Source organism: Hyperoodon ampullatus (assembly GCF_949752795.1).
Source record: "Hyperoodon ampullatus genome assembly, chromosome: 1".
Classification (NCBI taxonomy): Eukaryota; Metazoa; Chordata; class Mammalia; order Artiodactyla; family Ziphiidae; genus Hyperoodon; species Hyperoodon ampullatus.
Window position 1 is genome coordinate 7,301,156 of NC_136914.1, and position 21,858 is coordinate 7,323,013.

Genomic DNA, 21,858 nt, shown 5'->3' on the forward strand with positions numbered 1-21,858 from the left:
GCATAGCACAGGGAGATCAGCTCTGTGCTTTGTGACCACCTAGAGGGGTGGGATAGGGAGGGTGGGAGGGAGACGCAAGAGGGAGGGGATATGGGGGTATATGTATACGTATAGCTGGTTCACTTTGTTATACAGCAGAAATTAACACAACATTGTAAAGCAATTATACTCCAATAAAGATGTTAAAAAAAACACAGCATATATTATTGGGGTAAGCTTAGCGTGGAATCATAGCTTCCTTTGGGACTAAGGTAGTTTATGCACACCTATGAATCAGAGAATTGGGAACAGTACCACTTATCTCAATGGAAGGACACATAAGCATAATTAATATGTGCAAAATACTTGATAGTGAAAGTCAAGCCAGGAGCTTTTATAAGGACTCTATTAGCGAGACCAAAATTGGCTTTATTCCAAGCCCCCTACTTTGAAGCACTTGTTGGCATGTTGTAACAATCTTCGACCTCATATTTTCTCTCCTCCAGATCTAATGAACATGAATATGATGTAAGCATCATGAAAACAGTTGGTTTCCAAAGGGGAAAAAAAATGTCACCCTTTAAATGGGATTTCCTCATTACTTGTTCATTAATGCTGCAAACATACAGAAAAATGACTTCAATGTAGACTCTACACTACCAAATGAGCTTCATGAAACCAACAGACGGGACAAAGCAGGTATCTAGGTGGACACGTGGGGCACGTTTCCTCATCTGTAGAGTAGGAGGACTGGGCATTCGTTCCCGCTCCACGGGAGTCAGCACTGCAGGACTTAAATTCCAGCTTTCTACATGGAAACTGAGGTTTACTAAATTCAAGATCAGACAGACTGTGAAATATTTTAAACCTAACTACAATGTCTTCATTAATACTGTCTCTGCCTTCGCCATATGACTTGGGGCAAAATTCTTAACCTTCTGGATAGCAAGTTGCTCATGGGTAAACCAGGAGAAAATTCATTTCACGGTAAATAGATTCAGAATATCATCAGCAGAAAGTACGAAAATACATCTAGAAAGAAAGGGAATGACTATTTGTGAAGAAAATTAAATGGCAATACAGTTTGGGGACATAAAATAAGTAGCAAATTTAAGCAAGGGTCCAAACTGGCATTGACAGCAAAGCATCCATTCCGCAAAACAAAGGAAAGTGTTTTCCTTTAAAGAGAGAAATCCTACAGGCCTTTGCCTATCAGTGACAAGACATGGAAGCTGAAAATGGCATAACAAGCTGTCAGCACCATTCAAACCCAATGAGCCCTTTGGATCATTAACAATGACATTACTCTTTAAATTCTGCTTTGGCTAAAAAGCAAGCAACAACGATCTTTTTCATTTTGTGCAATACAAGTAGAATCATACAGCCACTATTCCAGATCATCTGAAAATGACTTCCTTTCCTGTGACTTTTAATAGCTTAAAGGAAGTTTCTATCACCTGCATGGAAAATTTTTAAATTTCCTAAAGTACACTCTACAGACATAACACCCTCCCCCATGGCTTTACACAAGATACTACCACAAACAAAGCTTGTGAAATACATACTGTAACAACGGCAATAACATATGCTCTTCTAGAAAACTAAAGGCTTCAGAGAGAGTGTGAAACAGGCGGGGGCCACACAGCTTTCCAGGCAAGTGCCCCTTGGGCAAGTAACTTAACCGACCTAAACCCAGGTTCCTAAACTGCAAAATGGTGTGTCCTGTCAGCGTAATTACCAAATAGGACTGTTGTGAGAAGTCAATGCTAATTAATGTAAAGGTTTGTCCCCTTACATGGTTTAAAAAAATAATAATAAAAATTTTTTAAATCCTATTAACTAAAAAAAAACCCTATTAACTGCTACTTCTACGACAACCACTACTATTATCATGACTTCTAGGAAACTTAAACTTTCTGTTAGTACATCTCAGATAATGTTTGCCAATAGCTAAACTTATAAGTAGATTATGAGGCAAATGAAAATAAAATCTAACACTTCTAATTTGAGACTGTAGTAATCTACTCATTGCTGTTTCAAATTGAAGATATTTTATATGCACCTTCATTTAACCAAATCCAAGACAGAAAAATGGATATTCACACATTGTTTATAATAGCCAAGCTAAATGTCCATCAACAGAGGAATAGATAAAGAAGATGTGGTATATGTATACAATGGAATACTACTCAACCATAAAGAAAGAATGAAATAATGTCATTTGCAGCAACAAGGATGGACCTAGAGATTATCACGTAAGTGAATTAAGTCAGACAGAGAAAGATAATCATATGATATCACTTATATGTGGAATCTAAAAAAAGGATACAAATGAACTTATATACAAAACAGAAATAGACTCACAGACATCAAAAACAAGCTTATGGTTACCAAAGGGGAAGGGGGTGGGATAAATCGGGAGTATGAGATTAACAGATACACACTACTATATATAAAATAGGTAGACAACAAGGATTTACTGTATAGCACAGGGAACTATATTCAGTATCTTGTAATAACCGATAATGGAAAAGAATGTGTTATAACAATCACTTTGCTGTATACCTGAAACATTATAAATCAACTATATTTCAATAATAAAAGGAAAAAATTAAATGGATATTCACATACACAAAAAAATAGGTTGGGAGATGACTTTACAGTTTAAAGGAATCATCACTGATGCTTTTTTTTTTACACTTAAAAAATGAGCATTTAATTTTACGTAAATTAAAATTCAATAAAAAAATAACTCCCAAGAAAATGCACCAGGTCTCCTCCTTACTATCTCAGAAGTTCATGTGAGATCACAATCTATAAGAACTTTGTATAAGATTTCATAACCTTTAGGAATTCTTCATTGTTTCTTCCTATGTGTAATTCTCTGCGGTGAATAGCAATTCAACTCTGAAGTGAGAAATGATCAATGACCACTGATGATTCTTAAATAATAAACATGGTTTAGTTACATCTAAAGTGTGATTAGATTACACACATACATATACACACACACACACACACACACACACACACACATAAGCCCACAGAGCTGAATGTGCATTCCACTCCATTCCAAATTTTCTTCCTAATATAAACTCTGGGTTTGGGTTCACATGCATTAACCATGCCACAATCTAGCAGGCTTCACTCCAAGGTGCCCTCCAAAGGTCAAACGCTCACTGATGCACTAGCTGCCACCATGGACCCGACTCCCTCTCCACTCTTCTGCTGTGCTCTCGCTGCGGACATTAAACCGAGGAAGTGTGTTTACTCAAAGCTCTACTTTCAGCTTTAAAGCCTTTGGAAATGAAAGCTTCGAAGTCACAAAATGTGAAGGTCTTTACTAAAGTTGCCTCTTTGTTCTCTGGACAAAGAAGCACTTTTTAAAACCTTTTTGGTTCGATGACTGTCAAGATAAATCAGTCCTACAGACACCCTGTAGACGCTGCCAAAAGGCGCTGAACCATCGTATAGCAACAACAACAAAAAACTTAACTGTGGTTAAGTGATACATCCGGTTTCTGGACATAGGACTGCTCATTACCAGGTCAATTCGCAAGCCTTTTAGACAATATCAATTAAGACACAGCACTCAATTCTAAAAGATTTCAGAGCTCACATCATAAGTATTTAATTTAACCATCTCAATTCCCCTACACTATGAATGAAAAGAAAATAGTCCAAACAGGTCACTTACCTACTTCTAAATCCTTGCTTTTGATACTATCCAGCATACACAATAAAACAGAGACAAGGAAAGCATTTCCAGGGACTATCATACAATTTCAGAAGAAAATAAACTTATTTGGACAATGCTTCTAGGTGCTTATAGGATTTCTCAATTGATTTCAAACTTAAAATGAAGCCAGGAATATAGAAAATTAGAAATTTTTAAAATCTGCTCTCATTTCTGGTCAAGTATTTTGTTTGTTTAAAAGGAAAAAGAACATAAAATTACTCAATCCATTCTGCCAGATGAATTACACTCACAGGATCCGTTTTTCTTAACAATATTTCTCTGAAATTAAACAGGAACATTCCTGTGTCAGAAATCTAAATTAAGCCATAAAATCACTATTTAGTTTTTTAAATATTTTCTTGAACTCTAACAAGTTAAGATGTTATAAACGTTAACTACTTCCAGCTTTTTCCACAATGATTACAAGCATCTGAGCTACTCCATAGCTCAGAGGTTAAATACTGTACGGCACAGACACTAAGCACTGCAGTGAATCAACAACCTCGATTTTGTATCCAGACGAGCTGCACAGACCAGAGTCTTCCTTTCCACCCTCTCATCTCTCCCCTCCTTCTCTATTTTGGTTAAAATGAATCAACCAGGGCTTGCCTGGTGGCGCAGTGGTTGAGGTCCGCCTGCCGATGCAGGGGACACAGGTTCGTGCCCCGGTCCGGGAAGATCCCACATGCTGCAGAGCGACTGGGCCCGTGAGCCATGGCCATTGAGCCTGCGCGTCCAGAGCCTGTGCTCTGCAACGGGAGAGGCCACAACAGTGAGAGGCCCACATACCGCGGAAAAAAAAAAAAAAATCAACCAAATAATAGGAAAAAAGAGAAGGCTTCCTTATCTTGACTCACTAATCTCACAGAGTCCTTTGCCACACGTGGCCCCTAGGCCTGGACAAAAACAGGTCTAGTAAAGCTGCTTTCCAAAATGCATGTTCCCAACAAGGACCTACTGTATAGTACAGGGAACTATATTCAATATTTTGTAATAACCTATAAGGGAAAAGAATCGAAAAAAACAAATACAACATTATAAAGCAACTATACTCCAATAAAAAGAAAACAGATATATATGTATAACTGAAACACTTTGCTGTACACCTGAAACAAACACAACATTGTAAAACTACAATAAAAATAAATAATAACTAAATTTTTTTAAAAGAACTTAGAGGAAGCTTCAAAAAAATGCACCTTCTCTTGCACACTAGACAGCTTTTTTCTACGTTCTGCACATCCCTTGTTGGGCCCCTTGGCATTCCGGTGAGGCAGACATCACCTGTCACCTGCTTCTCCCCCGTGGTAGGCACACAATTCAGGCTGGCCAAGGCATCCTACCTGCCACACTCAGTGATGGGTCCAGGCTGAACAAGTGACCCAGGACTGATGGGCCTTCAGGGAGGGCAACCACCTGTTCCAGTTCACCCAGGACAAGACCAGTTTATGCCTGTGGTCCCAGCGTAACTTTACCCCCAAAAGTATTCTGATATAAACTATGTGGTGTTTCTATGCCTAAGGCAGGGTTTCTCAGCCTTAGTGCAATTAGCTCTGAGCTAGATTGTTCTTGGGAGGTTGCAAGGGAGGGGGGGAGTGCGGTGTCTGGTCCTGTGCATCGTAGGGTGTTCAGCCACATGGCAACGTTGGCCTCTACCCACTAGATGCCAGCAGCACCTCCCAATTATGACAACCAAAAGTGTCTCCAGGACATCACAAAACCATCTGATTGAGAACAACTGCTCTAAGGAAAAGGAGTCACTGTTCTCTGGAATCCCCAGAGCAATGAGCAAGATGTAAGTAACCTTAAGCTATCACCACTGTGGAAAGAGTGCCCATGGGGTCAAGCCAACTGCAGGGAACGCTAGCGATGCAAAAAGAGAGACCTGATGACATCGCTTGAACCCTTGGATGCCAGTGTATCCAAAGCAACCCCACTCCCGAGACTTCACTCATGCAAGCCAGAAAGTCTCTTTTTTGCTTCAACTACGTTTAGTTGGGTTTCTCTCACTTGCAACTGAAGGCAATGCATGAGAATATGCAGGATGTCTTATGCCAAAATCTGAACTATCAAAAAAAAAACCAGAATTAATCTGAATCCTATCCTATTGCTTTCCACAAGAACAGGCCACCAACTCTAGCTGTAGCGACACAGGCTATGAACTCCTCTGCTAAGTCCTAGAATCTCTCCCAGCAAAGAACTTGAAAGTCTGCATGCTTCCCGTCCTTGAAGGTTCCGGGTGCTCACAGCCACTGCATCCAGAGCCATAAGGAAGAGGACGACCATGAATTGTTTCTTAAACTAGTTGGAACCTAACTAAGTAGTTAGCTAGAAAAGAGGAAGAAAAGATATTATGTTTAGTGCAGGGGTCCCCAACCCCTGGGCCGCAGACCAGTACCGGTCTGTGGCCTGTTAGGAACCAGGCCACACAGCAAGAAGTGAGCAGCGGGCAAGCGAGTGAAGCTTCATCTGTATTTACAGCCGCTCCGCATCGCTCACATTACCGCCTGAGCTCCGCCTCCTGTCAGCATCATGGTGAGCTGTATAATTATTTCATTATATATTACAACGTAATAATAGAAATAAAGTGCACAACAAGTGTAATGTGCTTCAGTCATCCCAAAACCATCCCCGCCCCCATCGTGGAAAAATTATCTTCCACAAAACTGGTCCCTGGTGCCAAAAAGGCTGGGGACCACGGGTTTCGATCACTGATAATGGCTACACCTGTAACTCTTACAGGTTCTCTTCTGAACCTGAAGTCCTGGAATCTCTTCTCCGATGTTGCCAAGAGAAACTTCTTCGCTGCAAACCTCCAAAGAGAACCAGCACAATTCCCCTGAGAGCAAACCGAAACATCAGCAGTGTCCCTCAGTGAAGAAGAAAAAAGCCATCTTCATTGAATACTTTTTTGAAAAACCAAGATTAAAGATTGTTTAAATAAAGTATTCGACCTGAAGTGCCAGCAGAACAAACTCTGAAATAGACACATGTCTTGGTGTCTTGAGGACTGCTTTTTGTTTGTTGGGGTTTTTTGTTTTTTTTTTTCGGGGCGGGGGGGCATGCCCTGCAGCATGCGGGATCCTAGTTCCCCGACCAGGGATCGAACCTGCGCCCCCTGCAGTGGAAGCGTGGAGTCTTAACCACTGGACCACCACGGAAGCCCCAAGACTGTTTTTCCAGACATTTTCTTCCTACTTTTCCTCCCCACTCACCTCTCATCACTTCCTCTCTTTTAACATCTATATTCCATCCCACCCGATTCAAACAGACAAAACTTTTACAAGTCATGTATTACTTATTAAGCGGAAAAAGAATGTGGTAAGGGAGAAACTAAAACAGAATTCATTACTGAAAACCACCTGGCTGTCTACCTCACAGACGAAATAAATCCATCGGTTCCTCATTTCCTCAATGTCCTGACACAAAGCTACAAATGGACCCGGGTGTGCACCCATCCTTTCCACCCCTTCTGTTACTGAAGTAGATGTGTCCCCCCCCTCCACCTGGAATCTGAATCCTACCTTCTATGCTATTCAGAAGCCCTGTGTATGCTAGAATATTCCCTGAATCTTCCATGTCCTCCTCTCCATTGGACACAAATCGGCATATTCAAATCTCACCAATTAGCCAACAGCTTGGGAGAACTGCCTGCACCACAGGCTCATTTATTTTCCAGGCACCCTCTTCTCCACCCTGTGCCATCAGGCTCCCATCCCTGCCAAGCCACAAACTGATCTCCCACTCATTACCCATGACACTGTCTTTTTATTGTTGTTTTGTTTTGTTTTAATTTTCATTGGCATACAGTTGACTTACAATGTTGTGATAGTTTCTGCTGTACAGCAAAGTGAATCAGTTATACACACGTATATCCAGTCTTTCTTTTTCTAAGATTCTTTTCCCATATAGGCCATAACAGAGTACTGAGTCGAGTTCCCTGTGCTATACAGTAGGCCCTTATTAGTAACCTATTTTATATATAGGAGTGCCAATGACACTGTCTTGCTAACACAGTGTCATCTGGACTCCTGGGACCTGACTTCTCTGTAGCATGACCTTATCTGCTCCCTCCTACTTTCTGAAACAATCTTTCTCCTTAACTTGTGAAACCCTCTCCGGGCTTTCCCACCCGCTCCCTCCCTCCCGCTCAATGGCTACTGCTGTCAAATTTCTTTATCAACCTCTTCTTCTACCCATCCCTTAAAAGTTCTGTTCTCTCTACTGGGCATATACCCTGAGAAAATCATAATTCAAAAAGAGTCATGTACCAAAATGTTCATTGCCCCTCTATTTACAATAGCCAGGAGAGGGAAGCAACCTAAGTGTCCATCATCGGATGAATGGATAAAGAAGATGTGGCACATATATACAATGGAATATTACTCAGCCATAAAAAGAAATGAAATTGAGCTATTTGTAGTGAGGTGGATGGACCTAGAGTGTGTCATACAGAGTGAAGTAAGTCAGAAAAAGAAAAAGAAATACCGTATGCTAACACATATATATGGAATTTAAGAAAAAAATAAATGTCATGAAGAACCTAGGGGTAAAACAGGAATAAAGACACAGACCTACTAGAGAGTGGACTTGAGGATATGGGGAGGGGGAAGGGTAAGCTGTGACAAAGTGAGAGAGAGGCATGAACATATATACAGTACCAAACGTAAGGTAGATAGCTAGTGGGAAGCAGCCGCATAGCACAGGGAGATCAGCTCGGTGCTTTGTGACCACCTAGAGGGGTGGGATAGGGAGGGTGGGAGGGAGGGAGACGCAAGAGGGAAGGGATATGGGAACAGATGTATATGTATAGCTGATTCACTTTGTTATAAAGCAGAAACTAACACACCAAAAACAAAAAAATTCTGTTCTCCAGGATCTGCCCTGAGCCACCCTGCCTCTTCCTCTACATTTTCTCTCCAGCTGGTTTGCTATCCAGTTGCCTGGTATCATTTCCTATCTCTATGCTGTGTCTCCAGAATCTTCAGCTCTGTTCCCTGTTCTGCGGTACACACTCGTAAAAGAAACAAACTCCCGCACGCATCCACTGGGTAGCCCAGAAGCACCTCCGCCTCCACACAGGCCAAACCAAAAACACATCTGCACTCCCACAAAACCCGTTCCTCTGGCGGGACTACGTCAGCGCCCAGCACTCTCTGCCCAGGCCAGGAACCTAGGAACCGTCTTGGACACCTCCTTCCTCGGCCCCTACACCCAAGCACCCACCAAAGCCCGCAGCCTCTGACTCCCGACTCCTGGAGAACCTGCCTCTTCCACCAAAGTCTGTGGCCTGGGTGAGTGAGGACCCACCCTCCAGGCCCGCAGTCCTCAAATCCATTCTCCTAACCGCAGTCTGGGAAGCCTTTCTAAAATGTGACTCACATGATGCCAATCCCCTGCTCAAAATGTCGCCATGGCTTCCCACTGTGCTTTGAATAAATTCTGAAGTCCCTGACCCTGAGGCGGGCCTCCCCAGGCCTTCCCAACACTGCGCCTGCTCCCTCCGTAGCCCCCTCTTCCCACCCGGACCCATCTGTGCTGCTCCTGCAACCACACGTTTTGGCTCTGGCCTCCACGGCCTCCCACATGCATTTCACCGTGCTTGGAGCATCCTTACCCTCAGCGTGGAAAGCTCGTAGCCTTCCTTCTGGTCTCAGATTTTTTTTTTTTTTTTTTTTTTTTTGGCCACGCTGCGTGGTACACAGGATCTTAGTTCCCTGATCAGGGATCGAACTCGCAACCCCTGCACTGGAAACTTAGAGTCTTAACCACTGGACTGCCAGGGAAGTCCCATAGAAGTTACCAATTTCTTGAAGTCTTCCTTGACCCCCTCAACTAGTTAGTCCTGTTAACTACGGCCATAGCATCCCATTCTCCATGCTCACTCAGTGGTGTGAATGACAGTGCTTTATTAATCTGTCTCTCCCCATTAGAACTCTAACTTCTGCACAGATATATAAAAGGTCTCTTTTCACTGTTAATCCTCTAGCAACTCAACAATAGGTTGAGTTCAATGACTTGGGATGACACGTCTCCCCCACTGTCGTACATGAGATTATCACAGTGAAGACTATATAGTAAACAGATTTTTATAAATTTTTTTCCAAGACTTAACAAACACATATAGGGCTCACTAGGGATCAGGCTGGTTTTTTAAGTGCTTTACAAATAACTAATTTAATCTTAGCAACATTCAGGGAGATAAAATTACCATCCACATTTTACAGACAAGGAAATTCAGGCACAAAGAAGTTAAGCAAGTTGCCCAAGGTCACACAGTAAGTAGATGTAACTTCAAAGACCATGATCTTTACTATTTTGGCTGTGCTGCCTTTGACCTGCATTTCACAAAAGAAAAACAAAACTATCTGTCACAGTGACAGAAGTACTATCTGCCAGATTCTCAAATACAGGTAACAACACGTCAACAACACTGCTCCCTTGTACTTTTTTTGGCTTTGTTTCCAAAACTTTCAAGCAAAGATCTTCAGTAATATGCTGGATTTCTACAGATGGTTTCTCCTGTTTAATAAATGAGAGGCCTGCACCATCCCTGACCTTCAAAATACTGTTAGCTTCAAAGAGAGGCAAGAACACGTTCACAGATTATCTCTACTGTCACTACGGGTAAAGCCACAACTGTACTCAAATTCAACCAAAGGAAGTCAGGATAGTGCTCTTCCGACAATGATGATGATGGTGGTGATAATGATGATAATTACAGCACCTACCATGGGCCAGGGAGAGTTCTAAGATCTTTCAGTAAGTAACATGAGGATTAAATACCACTGCCCCTTAAGAGAGAGTTCTTAGTATCTCCATTCTACTAACCAAGAAACAGAAAATTAGCCACTGAGGGTTTCAGTAACTTGCCCAAGGTCACCTAATACGTGGAGCAGCTAACTTTATAGTCAGAGATTTTAAAAAAAAATTTTTTTTAAAGAGAGTCTTAAATATATCCAGTATTCAGACCAGAGGTGACATCTCCCAGCCAAACTGATTTTTCCTCCAGCCACACACCCCATCATGACTCACTTACCAGACGATGATGGGACCTCGGGACCCAAGGGCAGACAGTGCCTGCGGTGAACCGGGCAACGAAGAAGGAGAACTCATACTCCCCGTTGAAATATCTAGTGGCACAGGATTAACAGCTTCCTCAGGAAACACAGGGAGGAAATTCTGGTCTGACCAGGGAGGCAGGCCTATCAGCAGCATCCAGCAGTGATCCCAGCAGATCTTGGGGCTTAGAGAGATGCCTGCCCTTAGAATGTAAAGTGTCAGGGTTTTTTTCAGTGTGCCTGCTTGTTTGTTTAAAGAGAAGGGTGTCAAGGCTTTCTCATTACAAAAGCATCCCCTTGGCAAGTCTTTAAATTATGTTCCTACATTTCCTACATTAGGGTAATTAAATCAACAGGCTGTTTGCATAGAAGCCTATCACAAAATACCAACCAATCCCTGCCTAAAAATCATGTTCATCTGACCTAACTAGACTGACGGCTTCCAGAGTGCTTAACAAGACTGTGTTTATGAAGATATCATTTTCTTCTCTATATGCTAATACTGGAAATCTAATTTCAATGAGGCAAAAAGGCCCTTGAAGATTTTTTGTGACTCAGACCACTTATTTCTTCCAATCCTGAAAGTTAAACTGGTTTGCTCTGATTACCCAGCCAAGCTGATAACATTAAATATCAAACAGAACTTTTATTAAATGTCTTTAAAATTTATGGATTCCTTATCTATAGATTGTTGTCAAAGCTAGTGTTTTAAAGTTTATAAAATTAATTATAAGGCTTTTATATTGAATAAATTCTCTAAATATATTGTTTCACAATCCAAAAATGCATGGAAATCAGGTACATCATAAAACATCTTAAGTTCTTTATATAACATCTACATACCATCAATTAACCAAGTCTTTTCAAATGCCATTTGTAGGAAAAAGAGGTTGAACTCAATGAAATAGAGCTACATATGTCCACATGGATAAATCTCACAAGTATCTTGAGGGAAAAAAAGAAACTGCAGAAAAACAAATAGTGTATGAATCCATTAAAGTCTAAAACCATGCAAAACATACTATCTATTATTCAGGAATGTGTACAGATGGATTAAAACGTCTGGGAATAATACACACCAGATCTGAGACAGTTGCACCTCTTGGACAGGTTCTCTATTAGAAAGGGTGCCATTGGGAAGAGGCAGACAGGAAGCTTTTATTTCTAAGCTGAGAGGCAAATACAGAGATGATTATGAGATTCTTTGTATTGGTTTATAGTTCTAAGACAACTCAAATTTTCTGTAGAGGAAAAAGCCTAATACTAAAATACGAAAACAAAATTAAAATTTACTCTTCTAAAGGGTGGGATGAGGGATGGAGAGTAAAAGAGACACTAAGAGAGGGGGAGAGATGAAGATTAAGAGACAGGAAGAGAGGGGACTTCCCTGGCAGTTCAGCAGTTAAGACTCCATGCTTCCACTGCAGGGGGCGTGGGTTTGATCTGTGGTTGGGGAACTAAAAAAGAAAAAAAAGAGAGAGACAGGGAGAGAGACTGAAGGAAGGAAATCATACTTTTTTTGAGTGGATGTCTGCATCTAGTAATTCATCCTAAATCAACCCAATCTCTGAATCTACACTTATTGCACAAATTAACAATCAGTTTTATTTACAGTAACCACCCCAGGTGGCCTTAAATTTTAAATCATGGTCCTTGGGCTGAGCTAACAAGAATAGTCTCCTAACCAGACTGTGAAATGTACACACTTGCCAGATAACCAGGATTTATTGTAATAACTTCCCCTAACAGAAGAACGCACTTACATCTCTTTACAGGGACAGCTTACTGTTGTGGTTAAGGGTTTTGGAGTCAGACAAATGTGGGTTTACATTCCAGCTCCACCACTGACAAACTGTGTGACTGGAACAAGCTGCTAACCTCTCTAAATTCCGTTTCCAAATCTGTAACATGGGGTAAATAACAACATACCTCAATAAGGAAGTCTTCACATTAAATAATAGAATTTACCACAAAGTAAAGCAAACGGTAAATGCTTAATAAAAGTTAGCAGGAACTTCCTTGGTGGCGCAGTGGTTAAGAATCCACATGCCAATGCAGGGGACACAGTTTCGAGCCCTGGTCCGGGAAGATCCCACATGCCACAGAGCAACTAAGTCCGTGCGCCACAACTACTGAGCCTGCGCTCTAGAGCCCGTGAGCCACAACTACTGAGCCCGTGCGCCTAGAGCTCGTGCTCCGCAATAAGAGAAGCCACCACAATGAGAAGCCTGCCCACAGCAACGAAGACTAGCCCCCACTCTCCACAAATAGAGGAAGCCTGAGCACAGCAACGAAGAACCAACACAGCCAAAAGTAAATAAATAAATTTATTTAAAATAAAAATAAATAAAAGTTAGCTACTATTATTAAAATCTTTAACATATACATTTTAAATAACATTTTCAATTGTAGTTTGTGATTGCCTATTTGTCTCTGAAATGTAATTCCATTAAAAGTAAACTAGTAGGGACTTCCCTGGTGGCACAGTGGTTAAGAATCCGCCTGCCAATGCAGGGGACATGGGTTTGATCCCCGGCCCAGGAAGATCCCACATGCAGCAGAGCAAATAAGCTCATGTGCCACAACTACTGAGCCTGCACTCTAGAGCCTGGGAGCCACAACTACTGAGCCCACGTGCCACAACTACTGAGCCTGCGCACCACAACTATTGAAGCCTGCACACCTAGAGCCCACAAGAGAAGCCACCGCAATGAGAAACCCGTGCACCACAACAAAGAGTAGCCCCCGCTCGCTGCAAGTAAAGAAAGCTCCTGCACAGCAACAAAGACCCAATACAGCCAAAACAAATAAAATTTTAAAATAAAATAAAATACTGATTTGTGCCACAAAGGAAATAAAATCTTTTTTAAAAAATAACCTAGTAAAGCATCCAAGACACCCTTAATCAGAATTATTATCTACAAATTTCTAAACACTCTCCTACAAATCCTGAAGGAAAGCCAACCTGACTAAATGAGTTCTCTAAACAAGATGTAGAATCAAAGGCAATGCAAGACCATACTGAATCCCATAAAGCAATGTGTTCATACTACGTTTCTAACATCAAACTTTTAAAAAGTGAGAAAAGACACCAGATGTTACTAACTATGGTCAGATGTAAACACTTGACCTATTCACTGCCACATACAGTCAGCAATCACCTTAAGCATGACTTACGGCAACCCAGCTGACTACCCAATATTTTTACCTCCTTCATAATTCTTGCGTCCCCAAAAAACACAAAATCATAAGGTGATAGATAGCTATTGGAGTCAGAATTCAAAACAGCTCCTTTGGGAATCTGTCCAGGAGACTTTGAGTATCGTTTTGCAGAAAATAGGATTATGTAACAACTCTTTTGGGCTGTCTCTGGCTGCCTTGTGTTCCTCCTGTAGATTTCCCACAGCAAATACAAGCACTGTCCAGTAGGTTGTTAGGGTCTCCTGCAAGTTAAACACTAAAGTGAATATCTTCTAAGGGCATCATTGTAATTTTTAAGCATCTGAAGGTTCCAGCCTCTGACGATGTCATCCCAATTCCTTGATCAGAGCTCTCCCCGCCCTCTCTGGCTTTCTTAGCAATCCCCTGGAGGAGAGGCCTGTTCAGGTCTCAGCTGCAGACGGCTGGGCTAGATTTCCAACATGCTTAGTGACACCTTCCACATCACCCTCAGATCTTTGTGACTCAGAAACAAATTCTGGGACATATTTTCCCAAGATACCACTTAGCTTTGATTCATGCACTTACCTGCCAGATTTTCCAGCATACTGAGCTATGTTTAAACTTTCAAAGCCTTACCAGACTTTGACCACTTTGTCTTTCTTCTTGGTCACTGGTCATGATGATTTGGACAAATACATTCTTAGGGGTAATGAGCGCTAAAAAGTTAGACGCTAGTCTCTGGGCCAGAGCATCCGTCTTTCAGGCAAGAAAAGGGCCTGCATATTAAAACATATACCTGCAATTTAGAACATCATGATTGTTCACGTTTGAGTGCTTATTTGAAACGCTTTACATGTACGAACTCATTCAACCCAACTGCTACATGGTAGACAGTAGTATTATCTCCATTTTCTGTTGGACAACATAGATACAGAAAAGCTAAGCAACGTGACTGAGGTTTCCAGCGTGAATGAAAGGCAGCGCCTTAGCATGCTCTTAATCTTCTCTACTACACTGTCTCATCAGCCATGTTCAACATTAAAACACAAAAATGCCTTCCTCCTGTGCCCTCTCCCTCTTCCAGAAGTCCACAATGCTCCTGGTCCCCCCCCACCTCAAAAACAGAGTGAAGAGGAGGTGGTCAAAGGAACCCCAGTAGATGGGAAGGCAGGGAAAAGGCAACGTGGCGGGAAAACTCAGAACAGCAGAAGACTCACAGACCCAGCAAACATTCCATACAAACAGGGTCAGCTGGTGGAGGGCCCTAAATTGGAACTACTCTAAATGCAGACAAGGACCACCTGCAGAGAGTAAAGCAATGAAAGCTTTCAGAGCCCCTCTGGGTCCACATCCCAGTTCCAGCCAGATAGGAAATCTTTTCACAGCAAATCTACATTAGCTTTAGAGACCAGCCCATTAGTAAGACCCCAAGTGAGAGTTGAAGACTTACCCCCAAGTGATGCCCTGAATTGTAGGGGGTCCACGGTCATTTCTTTGGGGCAAAGAATATAGATAAGTCTTCTTGTCCGTTTGGGGTAAAAATATATTTGTAATTTAAATAGCATTTCACTTCCATGCCTCTCTAAATTCCACTTAACTGAAGCATCAGCCCAAAATTTACAATTATATCTCTCCATCAAAATTAGGGTGTTGGGGGCTTCCCTGGTGGCGCAGTGGTTGAGAGTCCGCCTGCCGATGCAGGGGACGCGGGTTCGTGCCCCGGTCCAGGAAGATCCCACATGCCGTGGAGTGGCTGGGCCCGGGAGCCATGGCCGCTGAGCCTGCGCGTCCGGAGCCTGTGCTCCGCAACGGGAGACGCCACAACAGTGAGAGGCCCGCGGACCACAAAAAAAAAAAAAAAAAAATTAGGGTGTTGGAAATTCCCTGTAAGTCCAGTGGTTAGGACTCTGCACTTTCACTGCCGAGGACCCGGGTTCAATCCCTGGTGGGGGAACTAAGACCCCACAAGCTGCGTGGTGCAGCCAAAAAAAAAAAAAATTAGGGTGTAAAGTAGCCGAAAACCCAACTCAAACTGGCTTATGTCATTTAACAAGCTACCCAGAGGTAGGCTTCAGGCACAGAACCATCTGTGGCTTCCATGACCGCATCAAAAACCCAGATTCAGTTACCTCTCTGCTCCAACGGTCCTTACCTTGGCTCCATTCACCGTCCCAAGATGGCAGGAGCAGCTCCAGGCAACACAACCAGACATCACAGAAGAGTCAAGAACCCTTTTTACGAGTCTCCTCTCACACAAAAGAAAACCTTTCCCAAAGTCTCCAGCAGACTTCCTATCATGTCTCACTGGTCAGAACTGAGACACATCCTCATTTATCCAATTACCAGCCCAGAAAACAGGTTTACCGTGCTGAGTTGTTAGAGTTCAGTGTTTCTCAATCCCAACTGCACGTTTTCTACAGCTCCCCAGGTGATTCTAATGGTCAGCCATGCTCAGGATTGAGAACCTCTGAGTCAGACTAATCAGAATTATCCCTAATCACCTTTCTGTGAGTCACTTGGGAAAGAGTGTAGACACCTGAACAAAATTTGGATTGTCAGAAAAAAAATAATAGCTGGGCAAACAATAGAGCCTACACAACCGCTTCACACTTGTGTTTTAAAAACACTTTGGCACATGCGGTTCAATCCTCAAGGCTATATGCAACAGTCCCATTTTACAAATAAGGAGACCGAGGCTGAAGTTTACAAAGTGAAATTCTTTTAAGTCTTCTGAATCTCCCTATGTTTCCATGCAAGAGCAACCTGGGAAATTTCCCCAAAAGGAATTACCACGTGAACCATGTTTCTGGAACAATAAATACAAAGACAGCAAAAGGGAACTTTCATGTTGTCCTGAGAAAAACAAGGCAAAAATCATTAAAACATCAAGGCCTAAAGAAGTACCAAAACCAAGACTTGAAAGACTCAAGTTCTAGTCCTGGCCACCACTAACATCCTTCTCCACGTCTGTGATGAGAGCAGCCTCACTTATGAGGACCCCTCCAGCTTACACACACACAAACACACACACACACACACACACACACACGCAATATAAGTTTACTAAATAGCCTTCTACTTAGCCATGTAAGTGCTTAAGAACTGTGAGGACTGGGCCTCCCTGGTGGCGCAGTGGTTGAGAGTCCGCCTGCCGATGCAGGGGATACGGGTTCGTGTCCCGGTCTGGGAGGATCCCATATGCCGCGGAGCGGCTGGGCCCGTGAGCCATGGCCGCTGAGCCTGCGCATCCGGAGCCTGTGCTCCGCAACGGGAGAGGCCACAACAGTGAGAGGCCCGCGTACCGCAAAAAAAAAAAAAAAAAAAAAAAAAAAAAAAAAAAAGAACTGTGAGGACTATTTGTTTAAAAAGTATATTTCCTTCTCTAGAACAAAACATATTCTTTCAAGAATGCCTTATTGGGGCTTCCCTGGTGGCACAGTGGTTAAGAATCTGCCTGCCAATGCAGGGGACACGGGTTCGAGCCCTGGTCCGGGAAGATCCCACATGCCGCAGAGCAACTAAGCCTGTGCACCACAACTACTGAGCCTCCAGCTCTAGAGCCCAAGAGCCACAACTACTGAAGCTCATGCGCCTAGAGCCCGTGCTCCGCAACAAGAGAAGCCACCGCAATGAAGCCCAAGCACTGCAATGAAGAGTAGCCCCCGCTCGCTGCAGCCAGAGAAAGCCCGCAGACCGAACGCAGCCAAAAATTAAAATAAATTAAATAAATTAAAAAAGAAAAAGAACACCTAATTGTAAAATTTATGAGAAAAGTACATATAGCTTATTGCTGTTTCTGGTAAACAGACTATGCATTTCTACGAATCATAAGCATCTGCAACTACATAGACATCCTACGAAAGGCTCACAGAAGTTTAAACTGTATTGAAAGAAGACGCTGATTATTCTAGGAAAGGAGTGAAAAAAGAAAACGGGCTAATAAAACCATTTAAACAAAGACTCCACTGAACTGAGTGAATGATCTCCAAATCCACCACATAAATCAGTGGTCCCAGACTCTCTGCTCCGCAGCCCCTCCCCAGCCCCACTGCTATCTCCAAAAACCACCTGACACACAGACAGATACCATACACAGCCTCTAAACCGTCTCTTTCCCATTATGTCAGTGATTCTCCACAGGATAAAGCCCACATTCCAAGCCCACTTTTACGGCTTCCACAATCTGAAACTGACCTTTCCATGAAGCTCATTCTACTCCCCCAAATGAAATCATCGCCATTCCAGCCAAACTGGTCTCCTCATCCTCCTCAGACACGGTGGCAGCGCGGCGGCGGTGGGGTGGGGGTGGGGGGCGCCTGGTTTCTTCTCAGCTGTTTCCAATCTGACAAGGTTCTACAAGGTTCTATCCCTTCCTTAAAACACCAATGAGTTCCCAAACTTCCACTCTAACGTACAACATACTCTTGTTTCTGTCAAAGTTAGAAAACTTGCCACTGAATCTTCTGAATCCTTTAATATGTGTGTCTGTGTATCCTTCACTTCTTCAAGAACTTAGCACAAGGCATGCAGCAGTTCAAACATGTTCCCTAGATTGAACTGAAGTCAACTACAGGACAATAACCTCAAGGACAAGGGCCTCTACCTTCTTTCCTCTGTGTCTCAAGCCCAATATTTAACAAACTGTAGATGTTAAATATTTGCTGATCGCTACATAATTGAACTCAGCAATAAACTTTCAGGTCCCACAGAAGTCACCTCCAACTTCTTTAAATATCTGTGGATTATGCAAAGCATCAAGACATTCTACACAGAGGTAACAATATGGTCGTCAGTTTTGTATTTAGAAATGTATTGGTAGCAGGCATGTTTTCATAATTTTCAGAGATTACGCATTCCCAAACGACTAAGAAATTAAAAAAAAAAACCCAAAGCATCAAGACATCAAAGTTACATAAATCCAACATGTATTTAGCGCGTGGAGGAGGCATCTTACAGGGTAATTAAAAGCAGAAATCACTTAAACATGCAATTCTGAAAACGCACAAAACGCCGTTCTTGCAAAACAAAGCGCAAAACATCTGAAAATATAATCAGTCTGACCTAGCTGATAGTTCCTTTCTGTAGCTCCCCCTTTGTCTCAGGTCCTGCCTCGACCTCTTGAGCTTTTCTCAGATGTTATAGAAAAGCTCAACTGGTTAGGCCAACGATTGACCTAGACTGCAATTTCAAATGACGTAATCAAGCCATTTCCAAACACTGCAGAATCTTACTGATGCCTCCAAGAAGTAGGACAAGAAAAACTGAACACAAAAATGACCTGCCCAACTGTCCTGTAGCCAGGCTCTAACAGTGAAGGCGAATTACACCCAGGTGTCCTGACTTATATCCAGGGCTCTTAGTCTTGATAGGAGCTCGACGTCAACTTTACAGCGCAAGTGGGGCAAAGGCCAGGTCCCCCTAACTTGCCACAAGCGTGTGAGCTAAAGCTGTATCTCTGTCCTCCTCTGGAAAAGAATTTAAGTTAATTACACACAACGAGAAAAGAGATACTTTCTGGTTGATCTCTAGAGGATGAGCATAAATTATGTTTCCTATGGTAAAAGACAAGAATCAAAGGCAGTAAGGAGCCAATTCGCAAACTCAAGAAAGTCTACATTCTGGAGGGGAAGGCTGACAGCTGGCCCCCCAGATGCACTAGCTGCTGCTGGAACACCGGGCATGTGTCCTGTTGGCAGAAGAGCGAATATGCAGTCACATAAATAGCTTTCTACCAGTGGCCAAACTGGCTTTGCCATCTACCTCTCTCCATACCAAAGCCTCCCTCCTCATGCCCCTGGTCCCAGAGGGAGCTGCTACAGCCGGTAAGAGAGAAGGGGCACTCCCCTACCCAGTGACGCTAGTTAAGACCAAACTACAGAGCGAGAGTCCTCCCTCTCCTGTTCACTACACACACATACGCACGCGCGCGCGCGCACACACACACACACACACAGGCACCGCATACCCTTCTCTCCTCCTCCTTTCTCCACTCACTCCTACCTATTTACAGCCCCCCCACCTCCATCCCAACACACATACCCAATGCCAAGGCACTGGAGAGCCACCAGCCAAATATGCCCACCAATCACATGTCCAAACAAAGTGATGCCCAGTCCTCGTTCTGCAACACCAAAGAGGTCATAGAGGCAAAAGAAACCACGGACAACATCCAGAGAAGTCGAGGGACGTGGCTCACTGAATTCTACCCATGAAGACGTACTTCTTTCAACTCATTCATTCAACGAATAGGCACTGGGCTGGGCACCTGAGACAGTCTGTTCAGTATGTTTTCATCTTCCTTAATGCAAAAGGTCGGGGGGGATGACACGGGACCTTTTTCCCGGTCTGCTATATGGGTAGGTCTCTTTAAGAGGGAAAAGGGAGCACTCACAGGCTTCCTCAGAACCGGCTATGAGTTACACGTGTGGTCAGGCTGCGCACCTCCTCACTCAAGCTAATGTCTCCCCATTTCCAGCCAACTCAGTGTTTCAGCACGAATTTCAGGCCCCCTCCCTCCTAGGAAGACTCTTTTCAGATAATCAACTAATTAATTGTGTTCTCCTGTGTGGCCACTTCTGAGTTAAAAGATGGAGGAGGAGAGTGGAGGAAAACATTAAGCTTAACCGGGGTGAAATTCCCTCTTTGCAGGCAATGCTCGCTGGGGCCAGAGGGCAGGCTGTCTGCACAGCCTCACAAGCCCCAATCTTTGAACCGTCCTCGGCGCAGGAGGAGGGAAGGAATGTGCGGAAGGCAGCACAACGCCAGGTGGACTTTCGGGTTGAGCACAGTAAGGGACCCGAGACGAGACTGTCGCAGGCGATCCGAAAATGACACGGAAAGCGTACGGCTTAAGGGCCTTCTGAACAATTCAACACCCAGCAGGTTTTCAAAGAATCCCCAGTCTCGTGATCTCTCAAAAGAACTTGACAAGACCCGTGAAACTTATGTGTCTGTTTCGGGAGAGACAGTGATAAGCTCTAGGGGGTAACAGAACCTGCCCCCGGGCGGGTCCAGCGGGGAACGCAAGGAGCCGGGTCGGGGCAGCGGGGCTGGCGGGCGACGCGCTCGCACGCACGGCTCCCGGCTCCGGCCGCCGCGCAGGACAGGGACGGGAAAGGGGACTCGCCCCTGGCTGCTCGGGGAGCCGCGGAGGAACGACCCCGGGGCCTCCGGGTCCCGGATCAATCTCCTGATCCTCCGGCTGCCGGCCCCGGGCACCGGACGGTCGGTCTCCCTCCGGGAGAGGCTCTTCCCGGCCTCGCCGCGCCTCAGCCCGCCCGCGCCCGGGTCCCCACTTACTTTTGGTCGCCGCGATGAGGTTCTTGCCGTCCTTGATGAGCTCTTTGATGAACTTGTTGGTCCTCTCCAGCTCCGCTTCGTGGGCGCGGATCCTCTCCCGGAACCACGGGCTATCGAGGTAGCAGTCGCTGAACTCCAGGGGCTGCAGCCCCATGACGGCGGCGGTCCGTGAGCACAGCGCGAGCCGGGCTTCAGGGCCAGGTGCGGGGCCCCGCGCGCAGAAAGCGCCCGAGAAGCTAGCAGTCCCAGGCGCGCGGCGAGAGCAGCGCGGACATGCCCCGCGAGGGTGAGCCCGGCCGTGCGGAGCAGCGCCGCCGAGGCGAGCGAGAATGCGGCGCTCCGATCCTGGAGGAGCTCCGATCCCACCAGCCCCCGCCGAAACTCGGGCGCCGCGGCCCCGCCCCGCCCCGCCCGGCCCGGCCCGGCCCGGCCCGGCCCGGCCCCGGCGTCGCACGCCCTCCCCGAGGCTCGAGCCCGCCCCGGCGCCTCCCGCCCACTCCCCTCCCGCGCTAGCCGCTCGCCCCCTTCTCTTTCCTCCGCCTTCCTCCTTCCTTCTCTCCTTTCCCTCCCTTCCCTCCCTTCCTCCTCCCCAGACGCCTCTTCCTTCTCTTCCCACGC

The 21,858-nt window shown here is 44.5% G+C and overlaps 1 protein-coding gene across 1 annotated transcript in view; it reads right to left on the reverse strand.

Moving 5' to 3' along the window:
* ARHGAP10 (Rho GTPase activating protein 10) overlaps positions 1 to 21,471 on the reverse strand; it is a 334,910-nt gene extending 313,439 nt beyond the window's left edge. The window contains exon 1 of the mRNA XM_079706406.1: positions 21,241 to 21,471. Coding sequence (XP_079562532.1) covers positions 21,241 to 21,394 — 154 coding nt within the window. The 5' untranslated portion in view covers positions 21,395 to 21,471. The remainder of the gene's footprint in view (positions 1 to 21,240) is intronic.
* Positions 21,472 to 21,858: the final 387 nt, after the last annotated feature.